This window comes from Tyto alba, unplaced genomic scaffold (assembly GCF_018691265.1).
Source record: "Tyto alba isolate M040663 unplaced genomic scaffold, T.alba_DEE_v4.0 Super-Scaffold_23, whole genome shotgun sequence".
In the NCBI taxonomy this organism is placed as follows: Eukaryota; Metazoa; Chordata; class Aves; order Strigiformes; family Tytonidae; genus Tyto; species Tyto alba.
In genome coordinates, this window is record NW_024881297.1 from 312,621 (window position 1) to 327,235 (window position 14,615).

Here is a 14,615-nt window from a genome sequence, read left to right on the forward strand (position 1 = left end):
GGGGGGGAGGAAAATCTAAAGCCAGGTCTGCCTGCCTTCTCAATTATTTAACAGAGCACTTCAGACCTATAAAACAGCACAGAAGGCTGGGAGGATTAGTTAATATTGAAGATATCGGGACATACCAATATTTTAAAAATGAAAATACTGAGGCAAAGAGCAATTTACTCACAGTCACACAATGAGTCTAAACAGGAGCTGGGAAAACAGCCTGTGTGTCTCTACACCTAGCTATGCTGGAACCTGCTGGCAATAGCAATTGCACGCTGTTTCTTCCTAAGATATAACTTAATTGCTACTACATACATACTTCCCTGCTCTATGCTTTACAGTTTATGGTGAATTTCTCATGTGTCATTTTTATTTCACAAATAGATTCCTGGAGTTTTTAATTACTGGAAAAAGAACAGAATAATCTCTATACTAATCACATTTTATATACAATTGCATTACCGTGAAGCCTGCTGAAATAAATAGAAAACAATAGACATAAGTAACTGGCAGAAAATTACAGAAAATTGAGTTCTACCTACAAACTCGACTGCTGTTCTAAGAAGCATTTCTATTAAGACAACTTAAAATCCACTATACAGAAAACAACTACAAGGACTGAAAATAAAACGAGGCAATATTATGTCCATTGCTCACATGTGTACTTGCATAACAATTAAAACACTATAAATCAGTATTTTAATCTGTATCCTAACTGCAAAAAAATTAACAAAATCCGCATACCAATTTTGCTTCCCAGCCGTGATGACGCTTGATTAAAACAAGCAAGCATTTCTAGCCAGTTCTATCAAAGTGTCTCTTACCCAAGGGAAGAGAAAGGGACACGGCACTCAGAGACTGAAAAAACCTCATCACCAAACAGTAGATAGCAGTTCAGAAACCTTCTGTATCCCCTAGTAGGAAAAAACCAACACAACAATCCTGGTTTGTGGTAGCCTGGGAATAGATTTAAGCAACGAAAAGAATACTGACAGAGTTGAAAGTCTGAGGTGCTGTTAGAGCTGCGAGGTTCAAGCTGACACGCAGGCAGAAGAGCCTACAGACATCTCCACTTCGGTTTACGCTGCATCTGTCCTACATACAAATAACTGCAGCTTCGGGTACTTCAGCCCAGCTACTTTCAAAGCCCTAAGAAGCTCGGGGGCAGGTGGGGGGTGTGTTTTGGGTTTGTTGTTGTTTTTTTCTCCACAGCAATTAAAAACATTCTAATAATTGGTCATGACTTTGCTCCTTCAAACCCAAACTTGGCAGCTGAGAGGTTTTGTTAAGCTTTCTGGAATGGGATGCAGATAACCTGCCATAGAATTTCTGTACGCTCTGTGATGGGTTTAAAAAGAAGTCCTTATTAGAACTCAGACTTGTTTACTCCTTGGAACAAGCACTGTCATTCCAATTCTTATAATTAAATCCACAATTCTGACAGCTGAAACCATAGGAATAATTGCACTGTTAGTCAAAATAAGTTGTTAATGTTCAGACGGTTGCCAAAAATGTTTTCAGGGCTTCTACCATGTGCTTCGAGTAGATCTGAACATTCCACCTCACTTCATTTCTGGAGCAAAGACCTTAAAATCTTTTGTTTCGCTAGGCAATCTTGGAGTCCAAAAAAAGATTTTCAACCATATTATTGCTACATTCCACAAGAACATATTATACAAAACACTTCTACTGACCAGTAAATTGTACATATGATACGCTTTATATAATCCTGTGTCTCTATCCCATAAACTCATTTCCCACACATTAAAAAAGTCTGAAGCCAGTCACAGTGCTTCAGAGATCTTGGAGAACTTGTACACCAAACACACTGAGCATACATAATCTTAAATTAATCCATTGTACTAGTAATATATAACAGCAATCCGCAAGATTATTTTTCATGAGACAAGAGAACCAACACTATTAAGCATTGAAAAAAGTCTTTCCAACCACTTTTATTTTTTGGTCAACAGTGAGAGAACACCAGCACAATTCCAACCACGAAGGAAGACATTTCATTTCAAATTAGCAGGTAACAGGCACCACAGTAGACAATAAAATGCTTTACAATAAAATTTTGCATTCAAAAGCCAACTGTGCAATCATTCAGAAAGGCTTAAAGCAGAACAAAGCACAAAACATGGTACTTGAGATGTGTACCCTGTCTAGTTTATATTTTCTGCACCTGAAAGTGGCTCAGTAATATGACGCACTGGAACAGCAGCTACTCTACAAAGCTCTCCCCTTCTTAACACCAGATGAATGAGAAAGGACAGCCTACTTCAAGTATTGCAGTGTCTTGTATAAGCACCCAGAAGGCCCAGTTAGCAAATGGAGAAGCTGGAACAAAAGCAGGGAGCCACCTCTGACATCCAAAACGTGATTAAGGAAAGGTTTAGAAACACATCATTTACAGATGGAGGCCATTTGCAAAATTTTCTTCTTCCTTTTACCATAACCATCAAGCAAACATACTGCTCTACAGGAAAAGAGGACTTACCAAGAACAAACAGCTCTGTTTTATTAAGAACTTAAAAAAAAAAAAAAATTGGAACCCCCCCAACCATGCTCAAGAATGGAAAGCCTCTTAATATCCTTGTTTGCAGTGCAAAATTTAAAAAAAGACTAATTTGATATCTACAGAATTTCAGCCATATTTGAATTTAATTCAGTGTATTCTGTGTAGAACTTCACCTACCAAAATTGTCAGACAACATTTTTTCATACCTCACAATATAAAACTCCAAGTTATATTAAAATTCCCTCACCAACAAAAATGGGCTTTACTTTTTTTCTTCCTCGGAACAACGACACATCCATTACAAATCAATTCCACTAAAAAAAACACTCAGATCTAAAAACCCACTACCTTCTTGAAAATAAAACAGCTACTGGACACAAAATAAATTAAAAAAAATACAATAAAATACTCTAGAACTTATGGGTCTGATTAGAAACAGGAACAGTATTTGAGAACTCTCAGAGTTCTAGAATCTTCAGAATTTGTGTGTGTTACTTAATATAATACTGAACAAGCCTACTGAATTATTTAATAATTTCCCTAATCACAAAGTTGTTTTGTTCCTCACAGTTAAATCAACAGAATTGAGTCCTGCCTCTCCAGAGGCCCTCTATAAAAGCAGAAGCTGTACTTCAGACTTTGATCGCACAGATGTTTGGAACAGTTTGGACTCTGCCTGCACTTCAAAGAGAATTATAAGGTGCTCAAAAATTCTTTGACCTGCAAAAAGAAACAAATATTGTCAATCAAACTAAATATTTATCAACAGAAATATACAGCAACTACATTTACCTCTCCATTGCTTTATGCTTTACTGCAACCTACAGGAACAGGAACTGGAAAAAATAATCTTAGGCTCAGCTATGCCATTTCTTGTCCATCAAGAACTTTTTTCAGCCACAGTACCTATAATTTAGCAGGTGCGAAGAGAGAGTCATTGGAATGATGCTCATTCCTCCCATGGTCCTAAACTACAGCCCCACAACACAAATGAGTTATCTTAAAAACAGGTCTAACCTAAACATGAGGAAGATACTGACCACCCCGAAAGATCTCTCATTTGGAAAACACCAAGTCACAGCCACAACCAGCATACTGTTTGTATTTATCGTCAATGCATCTAATTAGTACGTTCCTTGGAATCTGAGGTTGGCAAATAAATAGTAAAATAATACCTAGCAAAACCATAGTATTTGAAAAAAATCTGATACTGTGGAACAATACCATCAATAGTTCAGCTACTGTTGAACTCCATTTCCAGTATTTCAAGAGTGCCTCAAATGGCTACAGCTACCTAAAAATTAATAATGAAGTTCTGGCCAACGGAACGTTATCCAGAACCCCGAGTCAGAAATCCATGATCCTACACAGAGCACCGAGACCCAGTACAGCACCTCAAATAATCCATGCAATTGCTTGAGAACTGGATCCAAAGCAGGCAGCATGCCAAGCAGCATTACACTTGTAAGTGCAGTCACTTAAGACAATGTCTTAAATGCCAGTCACTATTGAAGGCTGCAGGAAGACAACGTGCTGAGAAAATGCTTCTTGCCACAGGTATTCGTGCCTTTTTGTTGTGCCTCCTTCCCAAAAGAAAAAGAGTAATTACTACCCTCCCTTTAAATCGTGGAGGCAGGAAGAGGGGGCAGTGAGGGCCTGGCCACCTTTTTAAAAATATAACCCCCCAGAGGATACAAGAGCCAAAGAACACAAGGCCAAGGCACACAACTCCCATCTCTGTTTCAAGAGCATCCTGGCAACTACGCTGTGATATAAGCCCAACCTAGGAGCATTTTCCACTCTGTCCACTCAAGCTTGATTACTGCAGAGAAGGGAATCAACAGTTCACTAGAGAACATGGCGTTATTCTTTTGGCAGAGGCTGTCGTACACAGAGCACATCTGTAAACGTTTTGTCCGAATTCTGGATGTGAAATGGAAACACATCTTGGATCACATTCTCCAACTGTGACCCTTCCCTTTCAAGTTCAGGGCTCAAGGATGGGGAGGGCCGGAGGGAAGGGGTCAAATCCCCTCCTGTAGAGAAGGGAACACATAACTATGCCAATACCCTAACTTGAAAGACATCACGAGGAAGCCACCCTCCACTTTGGAAAGCAACAGAAGTAGGACTGCATGATGAACCTTCTCATGATTCACACACCAGCCACGGTTCCAAGATGGGTCTCTGACAGCGAGCATCACAAGAGAGGTGAGAAGGAAGCATACAGGTTTTTGGTGCCCACTGGACAGGAGCGTACACTGAAGGCTGACCCACCCATCCTCGTGACAAGTGCAGCAGTTCTGGGAGTCCACTTAAGAAATGCCAAAAAATAAGGCCAAGACATGGCTTAGGCTATTCCCAGATAACCTGACAGCTACACAGGAGTCAACTCCTCTGAAATCCTGAGTGAGGTGCCTGAGCTCAGCCTTATCTCACAGTGCAGATGGGAAGCGTATTAACTCCACAGCTGCAATGTCCAGTCATTCCATCAATTAACAAGCTTTAAAAAAGCAAATACCATGAGGGCTGGTTTTAATCAGGTGAACAGTTCCACTTCTCAGTGGATAAACTGAGATCAAAGGACAAAGCTGCTTTTCTCATGAGGTAAACAATCTACTTCCAAAGAGTGGAAAAATGTGCACATACCATTGCTAAGGTCTGTAACTTGTTGCAACTACTCAAATAAGTCAGCTGAATCCCATCAACATTCAAATACCAAGCACCCGAGCAGTTAAAACGCTGATGGTTTGGCATAGCTTTAAAACATATATTACACCTTTTTGTCCTAAGGATTAGATCTTGTCGCATGGAGAAACCTCAACTTGAATTCTTTTTACATGAAATCCACATTATTCTTCCACTCCTTCCAACAAAACTGAAAAATATTTATTATTTTTATTCTGCATTACTTCCTAAACAAAGTAGAAAGCTGCATTTGAAAAGCACTCCCAGAGTTTCACTGCTTTCGAGACAGATTTTTAATAACACTTTAACAAACGCAACTGGAGGGAAAAACTTTAATAATAGTGCCAATTTCATAAACAAGACTAAAAATAAGGAGTATCGCAGCAGGCTATAAATAGATTGTTCATTATATGAATGTAACTCCATGACTTCGATATTTCAGAAGGACGATTACACAGTGAAGTGTCTTCTTAGAGCAAAGGATCCCTATTTGCATGAGCTGTACTGCCCCTTGTTGTGACACGCTAACCAGAAGACAGGATAGCCCATACTCTTCTTTTGTTTAGCTGGCAATGTCTGCAGAGCCTAGTCTGCCACTGGCTCACTGCTTCGGATCACGCTTCAGCTGCAGGTTCAGTAAACTCATCCTTCAATTTCCCATTGTAACAGTTGAGTACTGTGTTTTCACAGCACCTGACACCCAAGTTCTTTTACTGACGAGCACTGTAGGTTAGGCACTTCCAGACCTAACACAAGGAAGACTTTACCCCTGCAATCCAACCTGGACCTGAGTAGCTTCTTTTTCTCTCCCTCAAGAGCCACCCTCTACCTCTCCCACCCCCATTGCATTTCTTAGGATGCCTGCACAATGTTAGAAGCAGGACATAGCAAATAATAGTTCTTTCAAGCAGTTAAGGGGTATTTAAATTAGAAATTATATTTGCAAACAAAGCAAATAGTGGAAGTCTTCTCAAATAAGCCTGAATATTTCCTTCTTTCTTTTTTTTTTTTTAATGGAAAATTTATGTAGGAAGTAACATGGACAACCACAGGTTCTAAGTCTAGTCTGACTTCAAAGAATGCTTCACTTTGAGATGCAAGAAGTGTCCTGAATTCATTTTGACATGCTGGCAATAAACCTAAATTGTCAGTTTGTTCTGTTTGTGAAATTTTACCTTTTCAGTCATGTGATCATATCTGTCCTTTTTGCCTCTGAAGTCTTCATTAACGTCCAATGTTAAAATAGGTATTTCATGTAGAAATTCAAAATCCGTTCTGTATGGGGATAGGAACAAAGAAAACATTACTACCTGAAAAAAAAAGAGAGAGCATACATCATTCAAGTCAGCATTTTCAGTGTTAAGAATCCCATGAAAAGAACTGCATAAATGACAGCCATGAATCCCAAATATAAAGGAGCTTGAATTTACAGTGTGGTTCCTAGAATATATTATCAGTTCTTGAACATTCTGTTCCCCCAGAACTTAATGTTCAATTCAACTGTGTATTAAAATTAGTACAGCTGAATCTTCTGCTATTCAGAGCTCCATGTTAAGAGAACTCAAGGCACGTTGCATGTCCTAGCAAAAACTAACATGCTGTAAAGCCAATACTACTAAGGAAGAACAGACAGAAACATTCCTTGAGGTCAATTTTACATATCACAGAAAAAGCTGAAGTTTCACTGGTAGAAATAACATTATGGCACATCCCCACAAAAATTTACCCATCTTTAAGTAACCCTACCGCAGTGTCCTATGCTGAAGCCAACTTTCATGTTTGTAATGAAGCTTCTCCAGATATTCAATGGGAATTTCTTGCTCTTCATCTCTTCCGCGCAAGTAAATTCTGTTTAAGCATTTCTAAAGGCAAAAGATATCGGGAAAAAAGAAAATTGATTGCTTTTGCAGACCTACGGAGGAAGACTAGTTTGCTGAAGTATTTTTTGCCAACCCTTCCTACCGTGCTCCATATGCCACTCTTTGCCAAAGGGGAATATTCAACTTGCTAACTATCTTATGAGCACAGAAACATTATTCCATGTTCAGCTGACAGAGCCCATGGACTACACACAAAATGAAAGAAACCCAAGGAAATGTATCGCATCATTTCACCACCACAAGGAAAGGTTTCAACTAAGCTCTTTATTAATGCAAGGGGTACCATTGTATTGCATGAAAGGAACACAGAAATAACCATTTGACATTACGGACAGGCATTTCAAAAACTCTTATTTCTGGCTCTTGAGAACCCAGTTTTCAAGTGTACTAAATCATTTGTTCCTGCTCTGAACACATCCAAAGCCTCAACAGCAAGCCAATCAAAACTGTTTAAAACTGTTGTACTTTGTAATTTAAATATACATTTGTGACTTAAAGAGAAAAAAAAAAAAAAGCCCTCAATAGCGAGCCTAGGGAAAAAGCCCTCAGAGAAACTCCAGCATGTTACATTACGTAGTTGTTAACAACAAGAAAGCTGAACGCATCAAAGTGGGAAGTAACGAAGTGTGGAATTGACCTGTGAGTTAATTACTGCAATTAGAGCTCTTCTAAACTCTAATGTTTTTCTCTTGTTCATGTAAGTCTCACATTCAAAAGATATATTCATTATGTTGTTCTCTCCTTTTAAAAAGTATTAGATGCCCCAAGATCAAAGCATTGTTATAAAGCCTCATGCACAGCAGGTGCATTCATCTGGCTTAGCTCCATTGCTCCAGGTCCAAGGGCTTCACACCCCCCCCAAATCAGCTGTGACATTAGCTAGAAATTGTTATAGCTACCACAGCAACATTCCTATAGCTATTTTGTACTTTTTTTTTTTTTTTTTTCCTTACAATGATATTTTCTGGTTTGCTCTTGTCATATATTCTGGTTTTGCAATTGGAAAATTCTTATCGTCATATGTTATTTAAAAATACACAAGCTACACTTGAAAGAACATTCTTTTTTAAAGTATTTCCAGGATGTGTTAGTCATAACTCAAGTATTGTATTCTTCAGGGGAATACTACAATCTGAACTGAACTCTAATCACTAGGACTCTCCCAGTGAAAGAGAAGGGTAGCTCAAGATTTTGAGAAGATGACATTTCTGTGAGAATTTCTCAGCTGTTTCCTTGCCCAAGACATTCGAAGCAATCTCTAAAGCAAAGATATGGTGATATATAATGACACACAATTGTGACCTTAATGGAGTTCACTGCAAGCACATTATTCTTTTATCATAAAAAAGGTCTAGAATCACCTACATTTTTTACATTTAGTTAAGCCCTACATTCACACCTACGTACATTTAGTGAAAACCTACATTTTCTTAAGAGAAAAATACTGTGGAAGCATAAACAAAGATCAAAATTTACAGGCAAGGTGTAGAACATGCACTCTGGAGGCAGTTAGAAGTTTTTATTCCTCACCTCGGGAGTGGCTCTGAGATAAATGATCCCATCAAGTGCCAGGCTTTGACTAAATTGCTTATTCATCCAGTCATGCCAGTCTTGGTAAATCGTCCATTCAGTTTCATTCATGCAATCAGACTCATATAAATTAGCTGCAAAAATGTATCTGTGAACACAAAATTGTTATGGAAACAAAAATTAGCTTGAATGTAGTCATTACTTTGTTGGCCTAAAGTACCGCACAGCAGCAAAAAGAGAAGCTGAGCATAGCAATTCTGTAACTTCTCTGACTTCTGCTTGGACTGGAGATAAGCAGCTGCTATCCCCATCCCATAGCACGTCCACTGCCGTTGCCCATAGCAGTGTCCACAAAAAGCAGAAACATTCAGAGCTCAGGTACCTGGTCAGGAATAATCTACAGACCGCCACTGGCTTGCACACTGTGGTCATTTATTCACAATATATTAGAACACAGTGAACACCTAAGGATTATGGGATGCGATTCAGTTATCCAATCTAACCTTCCAAATCCAGAAGGAGAGGGTACCGCAATATGAAATAGCTAGACCTGTTTCAGGAAGTGTAAAAGAAAACAAGTGACTAAGAAAGAAATCACTCTTGACTCTTCTTGATGACTACTCCCCTCTTTCCTTTGAAGGGAAACATGCATGCACAAATCATAAAACACCTACCCACAAAGAATGAGAAACTACATGTAGCTAATCCAGGTTATAAAACAAAGCTATAAACCCTCAGACTAGTAATTTTACTTCACTGACAACACCAGTGAGATAAAGATAACAAACCACTTACTGGGGTTATTGTGATTTTATGATGAAAGGAGGTACAAAACTCAGTCACACTCTGATCTGATTTTTACTTATTTTAAGAGAATTTTGATCTTTACTTTAAAGGACTTCAGCCCAACGTACCTGTCACTGTAGACGGATCGCTCAAAGAAGACAACAGGATTCTCCGCCTCTTTGAGTTTGCCACTGAGGGACCTGAGCTGAGCCCGGATCCTGCTGAGACACGCGTATGTCTGGAAAGTGAAAGACCACCTCTCTGGCTTGTCATACATCATCCCAAGCACATTTCCACCACTCTTCTGTGATTCGGTCAGCTCCTGGTTTTAAGCAAACACAGCGACCCTTTAAGTTGAGACGGAGGATGATTAAGGTAAAACAGAATTGCTCTACGACGTTAAAGCTGTTAAGCCTTTATTTCAGGTTTATAATTGTGTCATTCACCTCCCAACCCTATCTGTAATACAAGGCATAAATGCCAGTAATGTTATTCCTCCTACAGCACTTAACTGAATAAGCAACTACGATGCCACAATGCTAAAGTACCAAAACACTTTGATCAATATTTACAAGCTTTAATAAAAGAACGACATCTTAGCAGTACAAACACTCAAAAACACTGTAGAAAAATCCATGCTCCTGTTACTCTGACGAGTGTGAGTTGCAAGTTAGGCTCATTTTGGTTTTCCATCCATTAATTACAGTTAATTAAGTACATTAATTACAGATGATGCAGCAACTTAAGGTATGATTATGCTCTCACCTTACCTGGGAGGTTCAGAACAGACTGCAAGCAGGGCTCAAGCACCTCGAGACAGCCACTACAGCTCATGGAAACTAAAAGCTGTGTGCTCAGTTTAACTAGAAAACACAGTCTACTAGAGATGACTGCTTCAGTCTGAATCTTTTTGCTACACCAACACCAAATCCGAACACTGACATGTTTTTTAAAACCTAGAGACAGAGGTCAACACTTCGGTGATAGCAATTAAGATTCTGGAATCTGAGGTTTCATCCTCACCTCTCCTACCCTGCAACCGTGCCCAGCACCACACAGGGGCAGCCCCCCCAGCACTACACTCTCCCAGCCTCCATAAGGAAGTAGCTGCAGGCGGGGCACTTGCGGCAGAGTCCCCGGGCTGCCCTACTGCCCAGACCGTGCCTGGGAACTGCCTGCAAGAGCCCTCGCTGGCGCGGGACAGGGGACACAGCCTGGTTCCACTCTCCAGGACATCCCCCCTACTCCTTAGTCAAGTGGAGAAGATGCAGCTACAGTGACCTTTCACATGTCAGAAGACCCTTATTTATCAGTTTCACCAGTAAGAAATAAAAGATCGTTTTGTTTTGGTTTTTTCCTGATACTGCGGGACAATGAAAGTACCACCTTTACTGAAGATGGAAAAGTGAAAGCCTACTTTTTGGTACTGAACTATATTTTAAAAGCAATAATCAGGACCTTGAATGCTGATAACTTTTCTCAGAAAAGGGAGAAAAAAAATAGGCAAAGGCCTATTGTTTGGACTGTACAATCATCTTACTAGAAACACAAGTGGTGCGCAGTACTGTGCCGTGTCTCAGCAGCTGCTGCTGTTGCTGCAGGAATTTGCCAACATCAAGGAGAACATCAGAAGCTATTTCCAACACACACAAGGCTCTAAGAGAAACCTACAGACACATGTGCAAGGAGTGCTGACAGACAGAGTACAGTCTTGTCTTTAGGAACCTTTTCTGAAGTGTTTCCCGACTAATTTTAGGAGTCATGTATAGCATCACATTTCTGCAAACCAGCAAAAGGAGAAAAGAGCAAATTAGTAAGGTCCAACTTCAGGGATGATTATGACAGATTTCAAATTTTATGTTCATCTTACTGGACATGACTGGGATGGAGTTAACCTTCTCCATACCAGCCCAGAGAGTAACGTGTTTTGTGTTTGTGGCTAAAGCAGCATTAATACCACACCACTGTTTCAGCTGTTGCTGGACAGTGCGTGCACAGCATCAAGGCTTTCTCCCTCTCCCTCTCTGCCCCCCAGCAAGCGGGCTGGGGTGGGCAAGCAGCTGGGAGGGACACGGCCAGGACAGCTGACCCCGACTGCCCAAAGGGATGTTCCACACCACAGAATGTCATGCTCAGCAATTCAACTCGGGTAGGGGAAGAAGGAGGAGGGGAAGGCTTTGTCTTCCAGAGTAGCGGTTGCTCAGAGACTGGCTGGGCACTGCTCTGCTTCTAGGAAGAGATAAGCAATTGCCTTCGCTCACTCCTTTCTTTGCCTCCCTTTGATAATTAAACTGTCTTTATATCAACCCATAAATCACCTTGCCTTCTTTTCTCTTCGATTTTCTGCTCTGCTGGGGGGGTGAGCTGGTGCATGTGGGGGGGGTCCTTAGCTGCTGACTGCGGTCAACCCACCACACCAAATTAAAAAAAAAAAAAAAAAAGCCATTTTACTTGAATTTCAAGTCTATTAAAGTAACGTGTTAGGTCAGTTCTTAAAAGAAAGGACTTTAGTCTGGTTTTGTATTTGGATTTACTTTGGTATCATGAAGAAAGAAGAAAAAAAAAAAAAAACAAGAGCTGTCTAATTCTGAAAAAACGTAGCTGAGGAAAAGTTAGAAACAACACGCCTCTGTTAAAAGTTTACCCATTTAATTAACCAAAACACATTGTCCTTTTTGCCAGATCTAAATAAGAAAAATCTTCCTACAGTTGTTGTGGTTTGAGCCTACTCAGCAGCTAAATGCCACACAGTCACTCACCCACCCTCACCCCACTTGGGAATGGGGAGGGAATTGGAGGGGCAAAGGGAGACTCACGGGTTGAGATAAAAACAGTTTAATAACAGTAACAGAATAATACACTGACAGCAATATCAGCAGGTAATGTACAAAACAGCTGCTCACCACCCGCCAACTGACACCGGCCTGCTCCCGGCTGGTGATCCCGAACACAAAGGCCCCACAGCCACACTCCCAGGAGTGATGAGCCCCTAATTTTGAAATTAGAATATTTGACACGTCGGGGGTGGGGGGGGTGTTGTTTGTTTGGATTTGTGAGGTTTTTTGGGTGTTGGTTTATTTTTTTAAGAAGTTTCACCTTCCTTCCTTTTACCATACCTCATGATCCTCTTTTGTCTTTTGCTGAACATTGCACCATCTGGCTACAGGCTCAGGAACAACTTCCCATTCCTCATCAGCTTGTTTGAGAATATTCACAAACGTCGATTTCCCTGCAGCTGTAGAAGAAGCATTTGGGAAGAACGGCAGTCAAAAAAACACTGAGAGCATCATTATTTAACTACTACACAACTCTGTTTTAAATTCCCATAAATGAGTCTCTCACACCCATATACTTTTGACTTCATGACAAGCACAAATTAGAGACCATCGTGTACCACAGATCATCAATTTATTGAGCAACAGCATTTTTCATTTTGTACCACACAACACCAATAGCCAATTTAATGAAAATCGGTTATGATAACAAGTCTCAGCCCAAATCAGTTATCTAAGTTCCAGAAAGTTACATTTGCAATTAGAACACCTAGTCTTAATTTTTTAAAGGTACTTAGTGGTCCGGTCTCAGGAAGTTGTGGTCTTCCTAAGCTATTTTAGGAAGAAGACAAAAAAAACAACCAAACAAATGAGCAACAATGTAAGAAATGTAAAGCAAAAGTGCTTGTTTCTCAAATGAAGGTACAAAGATGCACTACTAGTTACTTCCTACAGCACAGAAATCATTAATCTGTCACCAACTGAAAAAAAGCTCAGGAAATTTTAGGAAGAGATACTTAAGCCTGAGAGAAGCCAATCAGTTGGCTATCAACCACCGACGTTACACATCAGTAAACAAAGAGACAGCCGGGCAACATCTACCCTCGATTTTAAGCACAACCTCTTGCCAAAAAAAAAAAAAAAAATCCACCACAAAAAACAAACAAAGATAACAAAGATTAAAAAAAAAAAAAAGCACAAAAAAACCCCAAAACACAAACAAACAAACAAAACCACCTATAAAAATAAAACCCAAACCCAATAGCTAAACAGGTTTCTCGTGTTAATCAGCAGAAGCATCGAAAAGGGCAGGTTTTCTCTCACAGCCTGCATTTGCACAGGGACTTTGCACTACAATCGGGAAAGGCGTACAAGTCTTACCCGGGACTCCAGCGCATCTTTTAAAAGATTAAGTTAAAAACTGCAACAGAAAGTGCCATGTCCCCACCGCCGCCCCCCACCCACCCACCCACCCACCCGCCAATCTCGACATTTTTACGGCATTAATTCCCTCGGCGGCAACGAAAAGCTCCCGAAGCTGCTCCCCCCCGCCGCACCCACAGCCACAGCCACAGCCCCCGCCCGCCACTGACCGATGTTGCCCTCGACAGCGATTTTCCTGACGCCGCGCTGCAGCCGCCCGCGCTTGGGCGGGGTGGCCATGGCGGGCGCGGGGCTCGAGGAGTAACGGCCGCCGCGCCTGCGTTCGAGTTTTGGCGCGCGGTGCCTGACGTCACGGGCACGGCCGACGGCAGGGCGGGCGAGCTCGGCGCGGCCGATCCAGGCCGAGCGGCGGCGGGCCGAGCGCATCGATGGGAAGCGGTGCGGTGACTCGGTCGGGTCTCAGCGGCCACCCGCCACCGCTCCCCTGCAGAAATCTTACAGGCGACGGGAGAGGAAGGCCAACGACCTCAGTTTTTGCTGAAAAGCCCCAGCTCCCACAAAGAGCCCCCCCCTTGGCAACGCCTCTCCCACAGTGCCACCAGAGAGTCTTGTGTTCTTGAAGGACCAAGTTTAACAGGAAGAAAAAAAAAAAACCAAAACGCCAATCTATGCAACGGGCAGAGGAGGCCGTGAGCAACGCTCGCCCTTCGTAGGACGGCTGCAAGCTGCCGTCCCCTCGGCCCCGAGCTCTGTGGGGGTGGAAGTAAAAGTATTTTTAACCACTTTTTCAAGCAGACGGCACAGGCCGGTTGGCAGCTGCAGGCGAGAGGTGACTGACCACAGGGCAGCTTCGGGTTTACAGGGTGAGGGGAGGGCAGGAAACTTGGAATGTGGTGGCTGTCTGGGCCACGGGAGGCTTAAAGAGAAAGAACGGAGGTGGGAAAAAAAAAAAAAAAAAAAGCACCTGTGCCACAGAGTCTGTATTTTGTGTGAAGCTGGTGGACTGAGAGCGCAGCTCCGGCTGCGGCAGGACACCCTCCTCGCAGGCAAAGCTTTCAAACC

General features: G+C 41.5%; 1 protein-coding gene across 1 annotated transcript; it reads right to left on the reverse strand.

The window, feature by feature from the left end:
• Window positions 1–1,914: 1,914 nt before the first annotated feature.
• DCK (deoxycytidine kinase) lies at window positions 1,915–13,895 on the reverse strand. The gene is made up of 7 exons (XM_032985544.2): window positions 13,763–13,895; window positions 12,513–12,631; window positions 9,525–9,718; window positions 8,611–8,758; window positions 6,947–7,062; window positions 6,376–6,475; window positions 1,915–3,232 (listed from the first exon to the last, which is right to left on the reverse strand). The coding sequence occupies exons 1-7, from the start codon at window positions 13,830–13,832 to the stop codon at window positions 3,206–3,208; spliced, it is 774 nt and encodes a 257-aa protein (XP_032841435.2). The 5' UTR covers window positions 13,833–13,895; the 3' UTR covers window positions 1,915–3,205.
• Window positions 13,896–14,615: the final 720 nt, after the last annotated feature.

Excerpts from the sequence above, each read along its gene's own strand:
- DCK (XM_032985544.2), bottom strand. The coding sequence starts at position 13,832 with ATGGCCACCCCGCCCAAGCGCGGGCGGCTGCAGCGCGGCGTCAGGAAA. Across the intron at positions 12,632-13,762 it reads CGCTGTCGAGGGCAACATCG|CTGCAGGGAAATCGACGTTT; the intron begins GTCAGTGGCGGG and ends CTTCTTCTACAG. Across the intron at positions 7,063-8,610 it reads ATCTCAGAGCCACTCCCGAG|AAATGCTTAAACAGAATTTA; the intron begins GTGAGGAATAAA and ends TTTTGCCTTTAG.